Source organism: Phyllopteryx taeniolatus, chromosome 9 (assembly GCF_024500385.1).
Source record: "Phyllopteryx taeniolatus isolate TA_2022b chromosome 9, UOR_Ptae_1.2, whole genome shotgun sequence".
NCBI lineage: Eukaryota > Metazoa > Chordata > Actinopteri > Syngnathiformes > Syngnathidae > Phyllopteryx > Phyllopteryx taeniolatus.
In genome coordinates this window covers 17,807,149-17,823,390 of record NC_084510.1, presented here as the reverse complement: position 1 = coordinate 17,823,390, position 16,242 = coordinate 17,807,149, and the positions used below count along the sequence as shown (strand labels likewise).

Here is a 16,242-nt window from a genome sequence, read left to right as displayed (position 1 = left end):
AATGAATTATGAGAAATAAAATTAAAAACGAAAATGAATTATGATTTAACTATACACATTTTACCTTTTGTTTTGTCTATTTTTTTTTTTTTTACCTCATCCACGGTTGACCCCCTCCATCTGTCCGTTTAAAAATTTCAATCTGGCCTATGGACACTAAAATTTTCCCATCAAGTTCATATAGACGTACATAATATGAATCTGTATCATTATGTACATTTCATTTATTGGCGGTTTTGCAGTTTTGTTTTTTTTGAATGATGCAAAACATGTAAATACTGTATTGCAAATATGTGGCAAACTTACATTAAAACTGAGGATGCCAGTAATCCTGCCCAATGTAGATAGATATAGATAGATAGATAAAGTGATTTGTTGATGTGCTCCTAAACAATCAATGTGTTGTACTGCATCAGGAGGAGGATTTCATGTCATGTGTCCTAGCCTCATCTCACGTTAGCACACTAACTTAGTTAGCAAAACGTGCTACGATGTAGCGGAACGCAGGGCTGTTTTTTTAAGTTATCATGGCGAATTTAGGAATTCCACTGGTATTGGTGAATTGCCTAGCCGTGTACAGAAGCTGTGAAGGTGAGTCGCATCTTGTTTTTGTTCACTTCGGAACCAACAAGGGGAACCACCGTGGCGCTCGCCGCTAGCAGCAATATGCTATGAGCTAGCTTTGTCACAAGATTGGAATACTGCTCTCTGTCTCGTTCTTTTGTTTTACATTGTATTAAGTCCATGACTGTAACTCACCTCGGTAGTGCATTCTTTCTGCCAAAGGAGAGTTGTTTCAATATTTGTGACATTTGGCAACATCGTTCGTTGGATGGGTTATAACGTTATCTTAGGGCAACAAGAGTTCCGAGTTTGTTTCAGCAAATATATATATTTTTTTACTACCGTTCAACCTCATACTCTCGTGGCACTTATCGCACTTGCCGATTAAACGTCATGACAGCTTCTTTACTGTAAAGCTCTCATGATATCACCTCCATGAGGAGTTTTTGTTGAATGTGTAGAGTCTGAGGTGAGCGCTGAATTGTGCCCAATATTTTGTCAAGCCTAAATGATTATTAGAAAATAGCTTTGTATAAGTTTAGAATGGGGCGGGGGGAAGCAGAGACTCTTAAGAAACCCTGTGGTACAATTTGGTACAAGTCTCACTCTTGACCTTAAAGGTCCCCTTCCATCAGAGTCCAATTGTTTTTTTTTTGTTTTTTTTAACTGTTTTATGCATAACATAGGTCAAAATGAGTCTGTGACCTGCTTTCAGTTTGACATCAATGCGGTTTGTCGATTAAATGCAAAAGACGATAAACGCATAAGGCTTGCAAAACGACCAGATCAAATTACTGTTTATTTGTGACAGTTATCTTAAATTAAATTATTCAAGTACCTGCCCACTTTGTGGTTGCTGCACACCCACTCATCTTGGGAAAAATTGCTAAGTGGCAACACGGCTGCATTATGTGCAAAGCTTAAACTTTGCGTCACCTGACAAACTTAGAGGAGTTGAGAAATAAATATATCAGACATGAAAATACACTATATAAAACCATATGTGTTGTGTTTCACAGCAATACTTTACTATATTTATAAATGTTGAATGTAACTGCGGTCACTGTCGCCAAAATGTGCATGACAGGTGAACGCTGCACGAGTGATGGGCACGGTAGTTCTTTTGAGTGTACTGAATCACGAGAATCATTCATTGATTAATCTTCCGGACCGCTTATCCTCACCTGGGTTGTGGCCGTGCTGGAGCTTATCCCAGCTATCTTCGGGCGAGAGGCGGGAAACACTCCGAGCTGGTCCCCAGGCAATCGCAGGGCACATATAAACAAACAACATTCACACCTACGGGCAATTTAGAGTCTTCAATTAACCTACCGTGCATGTTTTTAGGATGTGGGAGGAAACCGGAGTACCTGGAGAAAACCCACGCAGGCACGGGGAGAACATGCAAATTCCATACAGGCAAGGCCGGATTTTAACCTGGGTCCCCAGAACTGTGAGGCAAATGTGCTAACTAGTAATTCACCGTGCCGCCTTCACTAAAATCAGTTTAGGTCAAAAGATTAGCTTACCGAATCGTTCAGTTCTTTTTCAAAGAATCATTCAAGTCCTTCCTCATTCAGTTCATAATTAAGCCCTGAGATTCATGTTCACTCAATACGTTCACCGAAGGACGATGCATTGTTGTTGTCACATATTGTAAACTAGGAAGCTAAGTTATCACCTACCCATCACTCTCCCAACACCTGGCTGCAGTTGTGACTCGTGAACATCCGTGCGGCGGGCTCAGCTACCGTACATATCCTTCCGCGTCCCCTCTACAGCCACACAGGCTCCCGCCGGCAGGCAAGACTTGTCTGGATTCCACCACGGTGGACGGCGTAACTGACACCAGCACCCGTGCTTCCTGTTCAGCCACCTTACTGTTATTTTCATCTCATCAGTGTAAAGTGTCTTTGAGTGACTGGAGAAGTGCTATATAAGTATAATGTGTTATTATTATTGTTATTATTATTTAATAAAAAGCTTGAATAATTGCATTAGAGACAAAGAGGGGATGATATATATGTGCACATATATACATTTATTATTAATTTACATTTATTTTATGTGTGTGGGCTTGTTTTCATGTGCTTGATTGGCTTAGCATTAGGCGTTAGCCTGGAGAAACAGATGCTAGTGAACGCTATCCCCTTGAGGACGAACGGTAAAAATCACTCATGTACGTTCACTGCATAATATGTTGATCACTCATTGTACTAGTTCGCAGTGAACCTCCGCATGAGTCACTCTTGGCAGGACAGTTCACTGCATACCTACTAGTACATCTCTCCTTGACGGATCGCGAACAAAAAAGTTTAACAAATGAATCACTCTTTGCTGCTGCTGCCGCTTCAGCTTGCCTTGTACTGGTGAATCTAACTCTCATGTCAGTCTCCTGTCCTCTCGTGACTTTATGCGTAGTCTGTTAAGATTATGGAGACACCGTCAGACCAACGTCTGCTTGTTTTCATGTGCTTGACTGATTCAACATTAGCCGTTAGCTTTAAGAAACACGTGCCAGTGAAACCTATCCCGCGAGGATGGCAGGATGAAGGGTTAAAATCGGTGTTGCCGGATTCTGGGTGCTCATTGATCATTCGCCGAAGTGAGTGACAACGCTGGCGAATCGCAAATCACATAGGAGTACGTTCAATGAAGTCACACTCCCACCTGCACGCTGGCTGCTCATTAGTCATTCGTCAAAGATTCAGAAGTGAGTGACAGAAGGCTGCAGCAATTCCGTTTCTACTCCCAGCCCGCTCGCTCACGGCGGCGGCCAAGCTCAAAAAACGAATCATTTCATAAACTGATTCAGTTCAGTATGTTCACTAAAAAGAGTTGTTGTTTTGAACAAAACGTTCGCAAATAAAACAACGCTAGCACACCAGTTACATTATAGTGATTGAATGGACCCATTTTTTTAAAAAAATCCTCTCTTTTACCTCACCCACCTGACACATCTCTCCCCTCTTCTGTGGGGTTGTGAATAGTGAGTAGTGGGCAGACAATCCAACGCTTGGTGAATTCTTTTTCACGGGGATTTAAAAAAAAATAATAATAATAATTCCCATGGTATTTAGGCCAATACATGCTGGCATTAAAAGTTTGAGACCCCCTTCTGTAAAAGATGGCAGTTTTCCTTTCTCTTCGCCATCACTGATTCACTTCGGTGTTGGTATCATAAATATGGAAGTCGCCAGTCTCATGAGACTTGCTGACGTCTCTTGTGTCGTCACACATAATGATGGTTTGAATTCCAAAGTTTTGTTTGACTTTTCAGGCATATCTTGTGACTCTCTTGGGCGCTTCAGCCTTTAATCATGCCTCCATCTTTCTACATAGCTCTTCTGTGTAACTGTACCACTGCGCAATGTGAGAGAAGGGGCTTTTGGTGTGAGACGGACGGAGCTTGCATGGCCTCCATGTCCCTCATCGATGATCAAGAGCAGCACGTTCGTACTTGCATCACCAGAGACCAACTCGAACCTCCTGGACACCCCTTCTACTGTCTCAGTGCGGAGGGCCTTGTCAACATCCACTGCTGCTACACTGACTACTGCAACAGCATCGACCTCAAATTGCCATCTGGTGAGAATCAAAAAACAAAACAGTTTATCACAAGGGGTATGTTCCAGACCCACCTGCAATTTGTGAAAATCTACGATATAAAAAGACCTTAAAGCACTTTTTGAAATAGTTTTACCCCTTCCACATGCTTATAATACATTTAATTATTAAAACACAGTTAAATTATTATTTTTTTTAAAAACACCTTTTAAAGTATTTCTTAGCACCTGTTCTCAGTCTGGTGCTCGCACAGTTCACCAAATAAGAGCAAAGCGTGCTTGCTTGAAGCTGTTTGTCACTCCCAGTTAATGTTTACTGTAAAACTGACACTTGAAACAAAAAAAGAATTAAACATTGTATATAGACTTTACACCGATGTGATCACAAATGTATGACATCCCTGAGTGGAGGTCCGCGTTGTTTCAATGTTGATGAATGTTAGGGGAGTTTTTGCATTCCATATTACTCCAAGTTTATTTTCTTCAGTGACCACCCAGTCAGGCCCCAATGAAGGTTTATGGCCAGGTGGGACGTGGGGATTGGTGGAAGTGGTCGCTGTGATAGCAGGGCCGCTGCTCCTGCTTTGTCTGGTGCTGCTGGTGGGTGTGTTCGTGTGTCAGCACCAGCGGAGGGCCTGTGGCCACAGACAGAGGCTAGAGGTGGAAGACCCCTCCTGCGACCACCTTTACGTGCCGAACGACAGGAGCCTGCAGGACTTCATTTATGATCTGTCAACATCTGGTTCTGGCTCAGGTCAGGACAAAATCTAATTACTGAACTGCATGCCAACTTTCATGTGCGCTGTTCACACTTTTTCTTTTTTTGTGGGCTTTGTTCTGTTCAGGCCTGCCTCTGTTTGTCCAAAGGACCGTAGCCAGAACAATTGTTCTCCAAGAAGTCATCGGAAAGGGGCGCTTTGGCGAGGTGTGGCGAGGACGTTGGCGGGGGGGTGACGTGGCGGTGAAAATCTTCTCCTCCAGAGAAGAGCGCTCCTGGTTCCGCGAGGCTGAAATCTATCAGACCATCATGATACGCCACGAGAATATCCTGGGCTTCATAGCAGCTGACAACAAAGGTGCACATCTCTCCTACCACGTGTTTAGAAAGAGGATGTTGTATTTCTTTATGTCCTGTATAGTCGAACGTCTCAAAGGTTGTACAATTTGGAAACCAAACAAAATTTGCACCTAACCGACTTTTCAGTTACACAACAATCCCAAATATTTTGGGGGGGTTCTTCTTTAGCTTTTAGTGGCTTTTTTTCTCTACACTTATTCCAAAAGGAGTGCTACTGAAGTGTGTGTTATTGTTTTTATGTTACATTAGTGGTTAATGTGTGAGACGCATCTGTGACCTGACTTTTACACCCTCCTCGGGGGTCTTTATAAAAAAGTATTTGTACAGAAATTATAATGTGAAGTGGTAGTGGAAGACAATTCAATTGTTCTGCAGTTGACTACACCAGCTGGAATTAATAGATGAACAAACATACACATTATTTGTAGTAAATAAAACATTTTCAGACCAATGAAGTGCAATAGGATAATTTCCCACAGCACACCTGATCCCTCACGGCACACTGGATGGGAATTGTTGGACTTGTGGTTAGCACGTCTGCGTCACGCCTCTGAAGTTTGTGGTTCGATTCCTGACGCTAGCTTTCCTGTGTAAAGTTTGCATGTTCTCCCTGTGCTTGAACGCTATTAAAAAAAATGGATGGATGGATCCAATTACTAATAAATGAGGTAAACTAAAATCGATTTATTGATCGAATAGATTGTGTTCAACTTTGAAGCTTCTACTGTATTTCCCAGCAAGACAAATTAATGACATTCGGCTAATCAGTTATTGTCTCTCTTGATGTAGACAATGGCACATGGACGCAGCTGTGGTTGGTGTCAGACCACCATGAGTACGGCTCCCTGTTTGACTACCTGAACCGCTTCTCTGTCACAGCTGAAGGGATGATCAAACTGGCCGTGACCGCTGCCAGCGGCCTGGCACATCTGCACATGGAGATACTCGGAACGCAAGGTGCACACTCCTTCGTTTCTTCATGTGGTGAAAAGAATCACTGACTGTTGTAGGTCACTAGGGGGAAGTAATGCATCAAGCCTAAGTTGCAAATATAGTGAACCCAGACCCACCTGTAATAGCTGAAAATCTGCAATATAGAAAGACCATGTAAAAAAATAGTTTCACCCCTCCCGCACGCATTAAAATACACTTTTTAAACCCATTGTAAACTTGAACACAAAAAAATTGCAAGCATAAAATCTATAGAAGTGCTCTGTGCTTGGAATACCCCTAGATGGCAGTAATGTCTAAGGTATGGCGTTCCATAGGTTGTGATTGCGAGAGAATAATTAATAAATAAAGCATTCTCAATACAACAGCCTCGTTATCTCCCTCCTTCCCAAAGCATATCTGGGAATTTTATCTTTTCCTGAATAGTCAGGATCTTCCTCAGGCGCTTACTACCAGAAGTCTTTGAAGATGCAGGACGCTTGGAGCCACAACAATGAACATTTATCAAGTACAGAAAAAGCTCCCATTTCACTTGTATGGAATGATAACCTATCCCACTCTACCTCTGATTGGCTAGCACCAAGGATTCATACTTTCGATTCGCTTTGTGTGGACGCTCTTCACCAACACACACACACAGACATATGTAGTGCGTGTCTTAAACCATGAGTCTACGGACCCAGAATAAATATGCTTCATGCGTCCCTGCTCATTTTTGTGCATCTCAGACGTGGGACGCACATCAAACGAGATCCCTGTTCATGTATCAACTTTGTAGGAAAACCGGGCATCGCCCACCGAGACCTAAAGTCCAAGAACATCCTTGTGAAGAAGAACTGCACCTGTGCCATTGCTGATCTGGGTTTAGCTGTCCGTCACGACTCCGTCACAGACACCATCGACATCGCTCCGAACCAAAGAGTAGGAACCAAGAGGTGGGTCAACCCGAGAAAATGCTTTAACTTTGACTTCTGACCATCGCTAAAAATTATTTTCTTTTTTCCTCACAGATACATGGCTCCAGAGGTCCTGGACGACACAATCAACATGAGGCACTTTGACTCATTCAAATGTGCTGATATCTACGCTTTGGGGCTGGTCTACTGGGAGATTGCGCGCCGCTGTAACAGTGGAGGTCTTACAGGATGTCTTTTCTCCCGGGTTATTCAACCTCTATACTCACAGCGCTGTTCTTACCTCAACTGTTGTCCTGTGCTAACAGGTATCCTTGAAGAATATCAGCTGCCCTACTATGACCTGGTGCCCTCTGACCCTTCACTGGAAGACATGAAAAAGGTGGTGTGTGACCAAAAGACACGGCCCAACATATCAAACTGGTGGCAGAGCCATGAGGTAATGATAAGCGCTCTGCAGAATGTTTGTCTTCCAAAATTTTAATTCAGACAGCTTCAGATATATACTACACTACTGTACATAAAAAGACGTGCTTTTTTTCCTCACTGTCTGGCATGAAATCAGCCTAAACATTTCCTATTTTAGGTCAATTAAGGTTACCAAAATTATTTGTATTTTGCTAAATGCCAGAATAATTACAGGAGTTTGGGGGCAAGTTTACGTACTCTTCATTAGTATTTGGTACTATTGTCTTTAAACTGTATGATTTGGGTCAAATGTTTTGGATATCCTTCCACAAGCCTCTCACAATAGTTGGCAGGAATTTTGGCCCATTTCTAATGACCGAACTGAGCCAAGTTAGTATGCCACCTTGCTCGCACATGCCTTTTATCAGTTCTGCCCTTAAATTTTCAATAGGATTGAGATCAGGGTTTTGCGATGGCCACTCCAAAACATGGAATTTGTCATCCTCCTCAATCCTAAATGACTGGATTATTTACAATTCACTCAAGGCACACCGAAGATTTCGATGAATGCGTTGAGTCGTATCATTAAAGCAAATTCATCCACAATACTGGAGTTCAATATGGACCGATCGTTTAATGCGTAGCTAGCAAAGCTATTAATGTTAGCTCACTAGAGCCCACTCATTCTTTGGTCAAAACTACGAGATGACACAATCATTGATATTTTACTAATGTTTTTTAGCAAAGCAAACTACATCAACACAACATTATCTTGTTTTTCCTCCTCTCGTGGTGATTTTAAGTAAAAAGTCGTTTGTTATCTGTGAGGCCGGCCACTTAATTAGGGAGAGCGATCAAGACGGCAGCCGGCACACTAAACCTTCTCAACTCGTATCCCGTATTTAAAAGAGGGTTTTGCGCTTTGTCAGTGAAAGCCTTACAAATGTATTTATGAAGAATGTAAATAAATAGAAAACTGATCATTTGGGAGAAGCTAGCAACTGCAAGATTCATTGTTTTATTTAACTCGAGGATACAGCAGTAGCAATCCTATGTGCCCATCCTGCGTAAGATTGCGTTTAAAGCTTGGAACGTTACGTACACCCGTAAAAGCACAGAGATCCAGAATTGAAAGGAGTTATGTCATACATAGCGTGGCTGCACTCTTTGTGAGTGACTAGCTCCAAATCAGCCTTTGATCATCCACAAGCTCCAAAATAAAATAGGCAATGAATATTTTTTGTTGGCATAATGTTTACACGATTGGAAAAGTTCTCCCCATCGCTCTTCATTTTGCCCTATGCTTCGCTCAGTGGTGTCGTGTGCAGTGCAGCTGCCATTGTCACAGGCTAACACTATAGAAGCGTCACACAAAGGCACACATTCAAAAAGAAAAAAAAAAAAAAGACGAAGGCACACATCAATGATCGACAGCAGTGCTTTTTGTTTGCTGAAACTTAGCTGAATCGTTTCATTTTACTTTGCGAGCATGCCGTAACATTGACTGGCAGATATTGTTTACAAAAATCTAACCCTGACACCAAGGCGACTGTGGGCCCCAAAAATATTTGCGGTGGCAGAAATCTTTTGCAGGAAGTCCCGCCCCGTCCGTGGCATAAACCCCATTAGTCCCAACTCCCAAGTGTTGCGAATCACTATTGAAGGTACAGAAACACACTGAAATAAGTTGAAATTTTACATTACAGGCACAGGATGGGGCCAGAGACAGCTGATTTTTTTCACAAATCATATTTATCATGCGCTACTGTCAAGTCATAATCAGTGTTTAACAAACAGTAACATTTTCAAATTGCAAACTCCCCCTTTTTAAAGGTCCTGATTGATTTCAAATACATGGTATAGCATTTCAAATACATGGTATTCAAGTTCTCTCCTAATTTAATGAAATCTGCTCTTCCTTCTGTTCCAGGCTTTGCGGGTTATGGGCAAAATAATGAGGGAGTGTTGGTATGCCAATGGCGCTGCCCGCTTGACTGCCCTGCGCGTCAAAAAGAGCTTGTCCCAGCTTAGTGTCAAAGAAGACATTAAAGTCTGATCTTATAGCACCCAAATGCGTGGAAAGAGCTCTATGGAAGTTTCACCTCCTGAAGTTAGCCTTCCTAAGATGCACAAAGAATATGTGACACTTTGTTAACAATGACTGTATAAACAGTAGCTTTGCAAGCTTTTCAAGGCACTTGATTCCTGACAAACCCTACCTCACCTACCCAGAACCTGTCTGGTTCCCCATCTCCACACCACTACATGTATCCCGGGACTTGCCCTGCTCTCGAAAGCAATCAATGACAATGAATGTATTACAATTTTAAAAAAAATTATGTTTTCAAGGAGTCATAACAGAAGGTGATAGGTGGTTTCACAGTGTTGCTCAGAGGCAAAAAACTCATCTGGTTCCACTACACCAGTGATGTGTAAATGCAACCTGAAAAGGATTGGCTTGATAAGGATGGACTGTTGTAGTGTATACACTGCCCACAGCATCACACAACATGACGTTACAAAAAATAGCCCACGGGCCACAAGTTCCCCACCCTTGGTACAGTGTAGTTGATCAGTGTTTTTTTTTTTTTTGTGAGCCTATTTATGTGGAATGCTACTTTCAAGACTCAAATTCTCAGAAACGTGTTTTTGTTTCAGGGAACAGATGCACTTTTGTCTTTTGCTGTACTAATGTTTTCTGTTATTTATATTTGTCTACTATGGAACAACCCCAAAGGCCTCATGTGCATTACTACTGACCTCGTGCATGGCTCACAATCATCTGTAACCAATGTTTATTTAAAACCTTGTGCATCCCTAACGTTGTATGTATGTTGAAGGTCCTTAGCCATAAAATGGACAGACTCTTAAGTGTCATAAGTCATACATGAGTATTTCTTTACTTTCAACTCCTCAAAATTTTCAGCAGCTTTATACCTATCCATAGATATAGTTTTTAATAATTTGTTTAATCTTTGATGCCCTTTTTCTCAAATAAAATCAGTATTGTGTTATGAGAAAAACTATGCAATATTTTCCTAAATTTTTTTTCAAAGTGGAATATTTGATATGAGATAATTAGAGCCTAATAAGTCATAACACTGATTTTGGTGCATTATCATTTTTGGAGCTGAGTTTTTTTTTTTTTTTTTTTTTTTAACCAAAAGAAAAAATCCCTACTTTAAGCCATAAAATTGACGGGCTCTTAAGTGTTGTAAGTCATACAGTCCCCGCCAATAGTATTGGAATGGCAAGGTCAATTCATTTGTTTTTGTTGTATACGGAAGACATTTGGGTTTCAGATCAAAAGATGAATGAGACAAAAGTTCAGAATTCCAGCTTTTATTTCATGGTATTTACATCTAGATGTGTTAAACAACTCAGGACAGAGCACCTTTTGTTTGAAGCCTCCCACTTTTCAAGTGTGCAAAATTATTGGAACAGACATTATTAAATTAACTTAAATTGAATAACATTTAATATTTGGTGGCATAACCCTTACTTGCAATAACTGCATCAAGCCTGCAACCCATTGACTCCACCAAACTGTTGCATTCTTCATTTGAAATGCTTTTCCAGGCCTTTACTGCAGCCTCTTTCAGTTCTTGTTTGTAGGGGTTTGTCCCTTCAGTCTCCTCTTCAGGAGGTAAAATGCATGCTCTATTGGGTTATGGTCTGGTGACTTAGCCAGTCTACGACCTTCCACTTTTTCACCCGATGAAGTAATTTGTTGTTGTCAGTGTGTTTTGGATGATTGTCTGGTTGCATGATGAATCTTCTCCTGATAAGTTTGGATGCATTTTTCTTTAAATTGGCAGACAAAATGGGCTTGTAGGTTTCCGAATTCATTCTGCTTCTACCATCATGAGTTACATCGTCAGTAAAGACTAGTGAGCCCATTCCAGAAGCAGCCATGCAAGCCCAAGCCATGACATTACTTCCACCATGCTTCACAGATGAGCTTGTGTGTTTTGGATCATTAGCAGATCCTTTCTTTCGCCATACTTTGGCCTTTCCATCACTTTGGTAGAGGTTAACCTTGGTCTCATCAGTCCATAAAAAGTTTTTTTCCAAAACAATTGTGGTTCATCTCTGAACTTCTTTGCAAAATCCAACCTGGCCTTCCAATTCTTTTTGCTGATGAGTGGTTTGCATCTTGTATAGCCTGTATATTTTTTCTCTCGAACTCGTCTTCAAACAGTGGATTATGATACCTTCACCCCTGCCCTGTGGAGGTTGGCAGTGACATCACTGACTGTTGTCTTTGGGTTTTCTTTCTCACAATGTTTCTGTCAACTGCTGTTGATACCCTTGGCCAACTTGTTCGATGTCTGTTGCTCAGTACACCAATAGTTTATTTCTTTTTCAGGACATTCCAAATTGTTGTGTTGCCTATGCCCAATGTCATCGTTCTGTTAATCCTCCACTTCCTCCTCCTGATGGCGAGCTTGCTGGACCAGGCTGGCTGCAGACTCTTGTCTGGGGAGATACTTTCTGTTTGCCATAGCAGGCATGATCAGAGCTCTCCCGATCTCATCCAAAAAGAGTCGTTGCCTGAACTGCTTGCTCTGGTTCCATCCAGGGTCTACTGAGGTGAAGAGTACGTAGGCATTGTAGCAGGAGACGTCAATAAAATGATTAAAAAAAGGCACATACACCACTTGCATGACCGCCGGCGGCACGAGTAGGTGCAACAAACCTGCAAAAAAATAAAATAATAATCTTATGACATGAGATTGCAACTACTCAAAGACAAAAACTGTGTGATGCCTTCCTAAATAACAATAACAAAATAATTGGGTTTACCTGGTCCAAGTGGTCTACAGCACCTTTACAGGCATTATAATCCAGGAGGATTTTTGGCTTCTTCCCAGTCTTCTCTACCACTGATTCCCAATGCTTGGTAGTCAAAAGCAGGATGTTCTTGCTTCTCTTGGGCACCTAGGACACCAAGGTCCTGTTGGAGGTGAACGCAAAGACAGACGAAAGAGGCTGTCTGTGTCCAAATTTGAGGAGCTCTTGGGGAAGCTCAGCTTTGTTCTTTCTGACCGTGCCCACCAGCGGAATCTTTTTTCTGCAGCTCCGCAGCCAGGGGAAAAGAAGTAAAAAAATTGTCTGTTATGAGAGTGTGGCCCTGCAGTGTCACACAGCTCCAACACGACTTTTGCATGCCTTGGTTCCTTTCCCTCTTTGCTGCAGCAGGACTCCCCATGTAGACTTGGAGATTCCATGCGTAGGAGGTCTTTACGTAACATAGGGTCCAGCTCTTTAGTCCATACTTGGCAGGTTTGTAGGGAATATATTGTTTGAATGAGCAGCGGCCCCTAAAAGGGAACAGCTGCTCATCCACACATATATCCCTCCACGGGTTAAACATCTTCGGCAGGAGGGTGCTCCACAGGTCCTTGATGGGGGGGCCAGCTTGTCTCGTCGATGGCGTTTGTCTTCAAAACACAGAGCCCTGTTTATCTGGCAGAATCTTATTTTTGACATTGCTGCAGCAAAGATGGGCCTTCCGGTGTGCTTCCCGCAAAGGCTGTCTGTTGCTTCGTGCTGCGACCTGTACATACCTGCCAGGATCAGCAGCCCCAGGTAGGCCCGCAGCTCCTTCTCCTTCAAATCCGACCATCCAGTGACTGACCTTCGGCCTTTCAGGTTGGTCATATCCTGGATGAGCTTTATAATTTCCGAATTCCTAGTCGGAAGTTTCAAGTTGATAGACGCCCATTTTGAGCCCCGAACCGACGGCGACGCTGAGCGAGAGAGGTCAAAGTCAGCGCATTCCATACGTGTGGGCGACAAGATAACCAAAAGACCAAGGATGCCCGTACAGTGTGCTTGCATACGGTTGCATAAAAGTTGTACAACACTGTACTATTACGACGAGGAAACTGGGAGTCCCTTTCACATGTAAAAATATTCCCCCAAATATTTCCCCAAATGTTGTGTAATAATCGCATACGCTTTGGCCAAAAAAATTAACTCTAATGAAAAATCGGTGGAGAAATTAGCAAATTACAAATTGAATTTCAATGTACATGCATTGCCTTCTACGGGAACGTCGACCTCCCCAATATGGCCGCCCACGTAGGCACGTTGGTTAGCCCACCTGCTAGAGCGCGCTGGCGTAGGTGAGTCTTCCCCTCCGTTCCATTCGAACTCGCAAGCCGGAATTTCAAATGGCCGTCTGAAGTCGGATTTCCCACTCGGAAGATTTCTCACGACCCCAAGTTGGCTTTCTAAAATGGCTGCCCCAAGTGTAAACATTAAGTACACGCTCCTGGAACAATCCGTTTCTTAACTTCAGAATAGTTTTTGTCACACTAAATCGGCCGTATACAAAAATGACTTGCAGTCAAGTCATCAACTGACACAGCAATACTGCCGCCTAGCGGATGGAGGAACGGACCTTGCTACACGTGAACATTCTCAATTTGTGTGTGTGAATATCTTGAAAACTACGTTACGTCCATCCATCCATCCATCCATCCATCCATTTGCTTCTGCTTGTCGGAGGTCAGGTCGCAGGGGCAGTAGCTTTAGCAGGGAAGCCCAGACTTCCCTCTCCCCAGTCACTTCATCCAGCTCTTCTGGGGGGATCCCGAGATGTTCCCAGGCCAGCCGGGAGACATTGTCTCTCCAGCGCGTCCTGGGTCGTCCCCGGGGAGGCATCCTAATCAGATGCCTGAGCCACCTCATCCCGGGACCGACGTCATTTCCAGCTCCGACTCCGACTCCCGAGGTAAATGGAACGGATCATTCATATCTATGGCATTTCCCACTTGGAAAGTCTTTCAAAATGCGTTATTAGGATTCTCACATAGTTTCCAGGAAGGACACGCCCCACTGGAACATGATTGGCTCCTGCATCAGGAAGGGCAGTTTACACAGATGTAACGAGATGACCACCTGCCCAGCCAAACATAGTGCAGCGGCGCATGTCCTGCCTGGAAACTCTGTGGGAATTCTAATAATACTTCAAAGATGGCTGCCCCGAGTGTAAACAATAAGTGCAAGCTCCTGTAATAATGTTTATCACAGTTTTTTTTACACTAAAGCGGCTGTATACAGAGGGATACTAGTGCATAGTCAATGTTTATTTCCAATTTCTAATTACTTAGAAATTGCTCCATGCTGGCATTTAAAAGTTTAACTTGTTAAAAACTGCGTGGCCAAATTTCAGCCCTCTAACCTTTGAAATTAACTGATTTATCTTTGTTGGAAAACACAAAAGTCTATCCATCCATCCATTTTCTTTACCGCTTATCCTCACTAGGGTCGCGGGCTGCGAGAGCCTATCCCAGCTATCTTCGGGCGGGAGGCAGGGTACACCCTGAACCGGTCGCCAGCCAATCGCAGGGCAGATAGAAACAAACAACCATTCACACTCACATTCACACCTATGGGCAATTTAGAGTCCTCAATCAACCTACCACGCATGTTTTTGGGATGTGGGAGGGAACAGGAGTACCTGGAGAAAACTAACGCAGGGACGGGGAGAACATGCAAACTCTACACAGGCGGGGCCGGGATTTGAACTCCGGTCCCCAGAACTGTGAGGCAGGCGTGCTAACCAGTCGGTCACCGTGCTGGCCACAAAAGTCTTTAAAAAAAAAAAAAAAAACAGATACAAACTGAAACAGACTTTTTTTTCCTTTTGGCTTGTCCCGTTGAGGGTCGCCACAGCGTGTCATCCTTTTCCATGTAAGCCTAACTCCTGCATCCTCCTCTCTAACACCAACTGCCCTCATGCCTTCCCTCACGACATCCATCAACCTCTTTAGTCTTCCTCGAGCTCTCTTGCCTGGCAGGTCCATCCTCCAACCAATATACTCACCATCTCTCCTCTGGACGTGTCCAAACCATCGAAGTCTGCTCTCTCTAACTTTGTCTCCAAAACATCGAACCTTGGCCATCCCTCTGATGAGCTAATTTCTAATCCTATCCAACCTACTCACTCCTAGAGAGAACCTCAACATCTTTATTTCTGCTACTTCCAGTTCTGCTTTCTGTCATCTCTTCAGTGCCACTGTCTCTAATCCGTACATCATGGTTGGCCTCACCACTGTTTTATAAACTTTGCCCTTTATCCTAGCACGGACCCTTCTGTCACATAACACACCTGACATCTTCCTCCATCCGTTCAAACCTGCTTGGACCCATTTCTTCACTTCCTTACCACATTCACCATTGCTCTGGACTGTTGACCCCAAGTATTTAAAGTCCTCCACCCTTGCTATCTCTTCTCCCTGTAGCCTCACTCTTCCCCCTCCACCCATCATTCATGCACATATATTCCGTCTTACTTTGGCTAATCTTCATTCCTCTCCTTTCCAGTGCATACCTACATCCTTTCTAACTTGCTTCACCTGCACCCTGTTTTCACTGCAGATCACAATGTCATCTACATTTCCACCTCTATCCTTAATCACCCTAACCTGCTGCACATCTTTTCCATCTCTAGCCCTCTGTCTGGCCAACTGTATAGATTTTTTTTCTCTCCTTCTTTAGTGTCCAACCTGGCATACATGTCATCATATGCCTCTTGTTTGGCCTTTGCCACCTCTACCTTCGCCCTATGTCTCATCTCCATGTATTCCTTTCTTTCAAGTTTCAGCCTCATCACTTGATCTGATACTCTTTTCACCTCCAAGACATTCTTAGCTCACTCTTCCTTTAAAATAACCTACTCAATTTCTCTTCCCATCTACACCATGGTAAAATCAATTTTAATTTTATCCATTTATTTTTGGTAAAATAA

The 16,242-nt window shown here is 43.0% G+C and overlaps 2 protein-coding genes and 1 long non-coding RNA gene across 7 annotated transcripts in view; 1 reads left to right on the top strand and 2 right to left on the bottom strand.

The window, feature by feature from the left end:
- Positions 1-1,326, bottom strand: part of arhgef25b (Rho guanine nucleotide exchange factor (GEF) 25b) — a 40,061-nt gene extending 38,735 nt beyond the window's left edge. Inside the window, exon 1 of the mRNA XM_061785440.1 lies at positions 760-1,326. The gene's annotated coding sequence lies outside the window, so the exon portion shown is untranslated. The remainder of the gene's footprint in view (positions 1-759) is intronic.
- LOC133483762 (activin receptor type-1B-like) lies at positions 1-10,365 on the top strand. Of its 3 annotated transcripts, none has more exons than XM_061785444.1 (9): positions 1-591; positions 3,907-4,152; positions 4,618-4,884; positions 4,976-5,206; positions 6,088-6,165; positions 6,938-7,094; positions 7,170-7,294; positions 7,382-7,512; positions 9,412-10,365. In XM_061785444.1, the coding sequence occupies exons 1-9, from the start codon at positions 528-530 to the stop codon at positions 9,535-9,537; spliced, it is 1,425 nt and encodes a 474-aa protein (XP_061641428.1). In that variant the 5' UTR covers positions 1-527; the 3' UTR covers positions 9,538-10,365. The 3 variants fall into 3 exon arrangements, with proteins under 3 accessions (XP_061641428.1, XP_061641427.1, XP_061641425.1); XM_061785443.1 differs by having other exon boundaries at positions 5,998-6,165; XM_061785441.1 differs by having other exon boundaries at positions 5,998-6,165; positions 7,170-7,512.
- Positions 10,366-10,807: 442 nt separating this feature from the next.
- LOC133483766 (uncharacterized) lies at positions 10,808-14,584 on the bottom strand. Of its 3 annotated transcripts, none has more exons than XR_009790197.1 (3): positions 13,591-14,382; positions 12,288-13,234; positions 10,808-12,180 (listed from the first exon to the last, which is right to left on the bottom strand). It is a non-coding gene; the product is annotated as an uncharacterized LOC133483766 (long non-coding RNA). The 3 variants fall into 3 exon arrangements; XR_009790196.1 differs by having other exon boundaries at positions 12,288-12,925; positions 13,052-14,333; XR_009790195.1 differs by having other exon boundaries at positions 12,288-14,584.
- Positions 14,585-16,242: the final 1,658 nt, after the last annotated feature.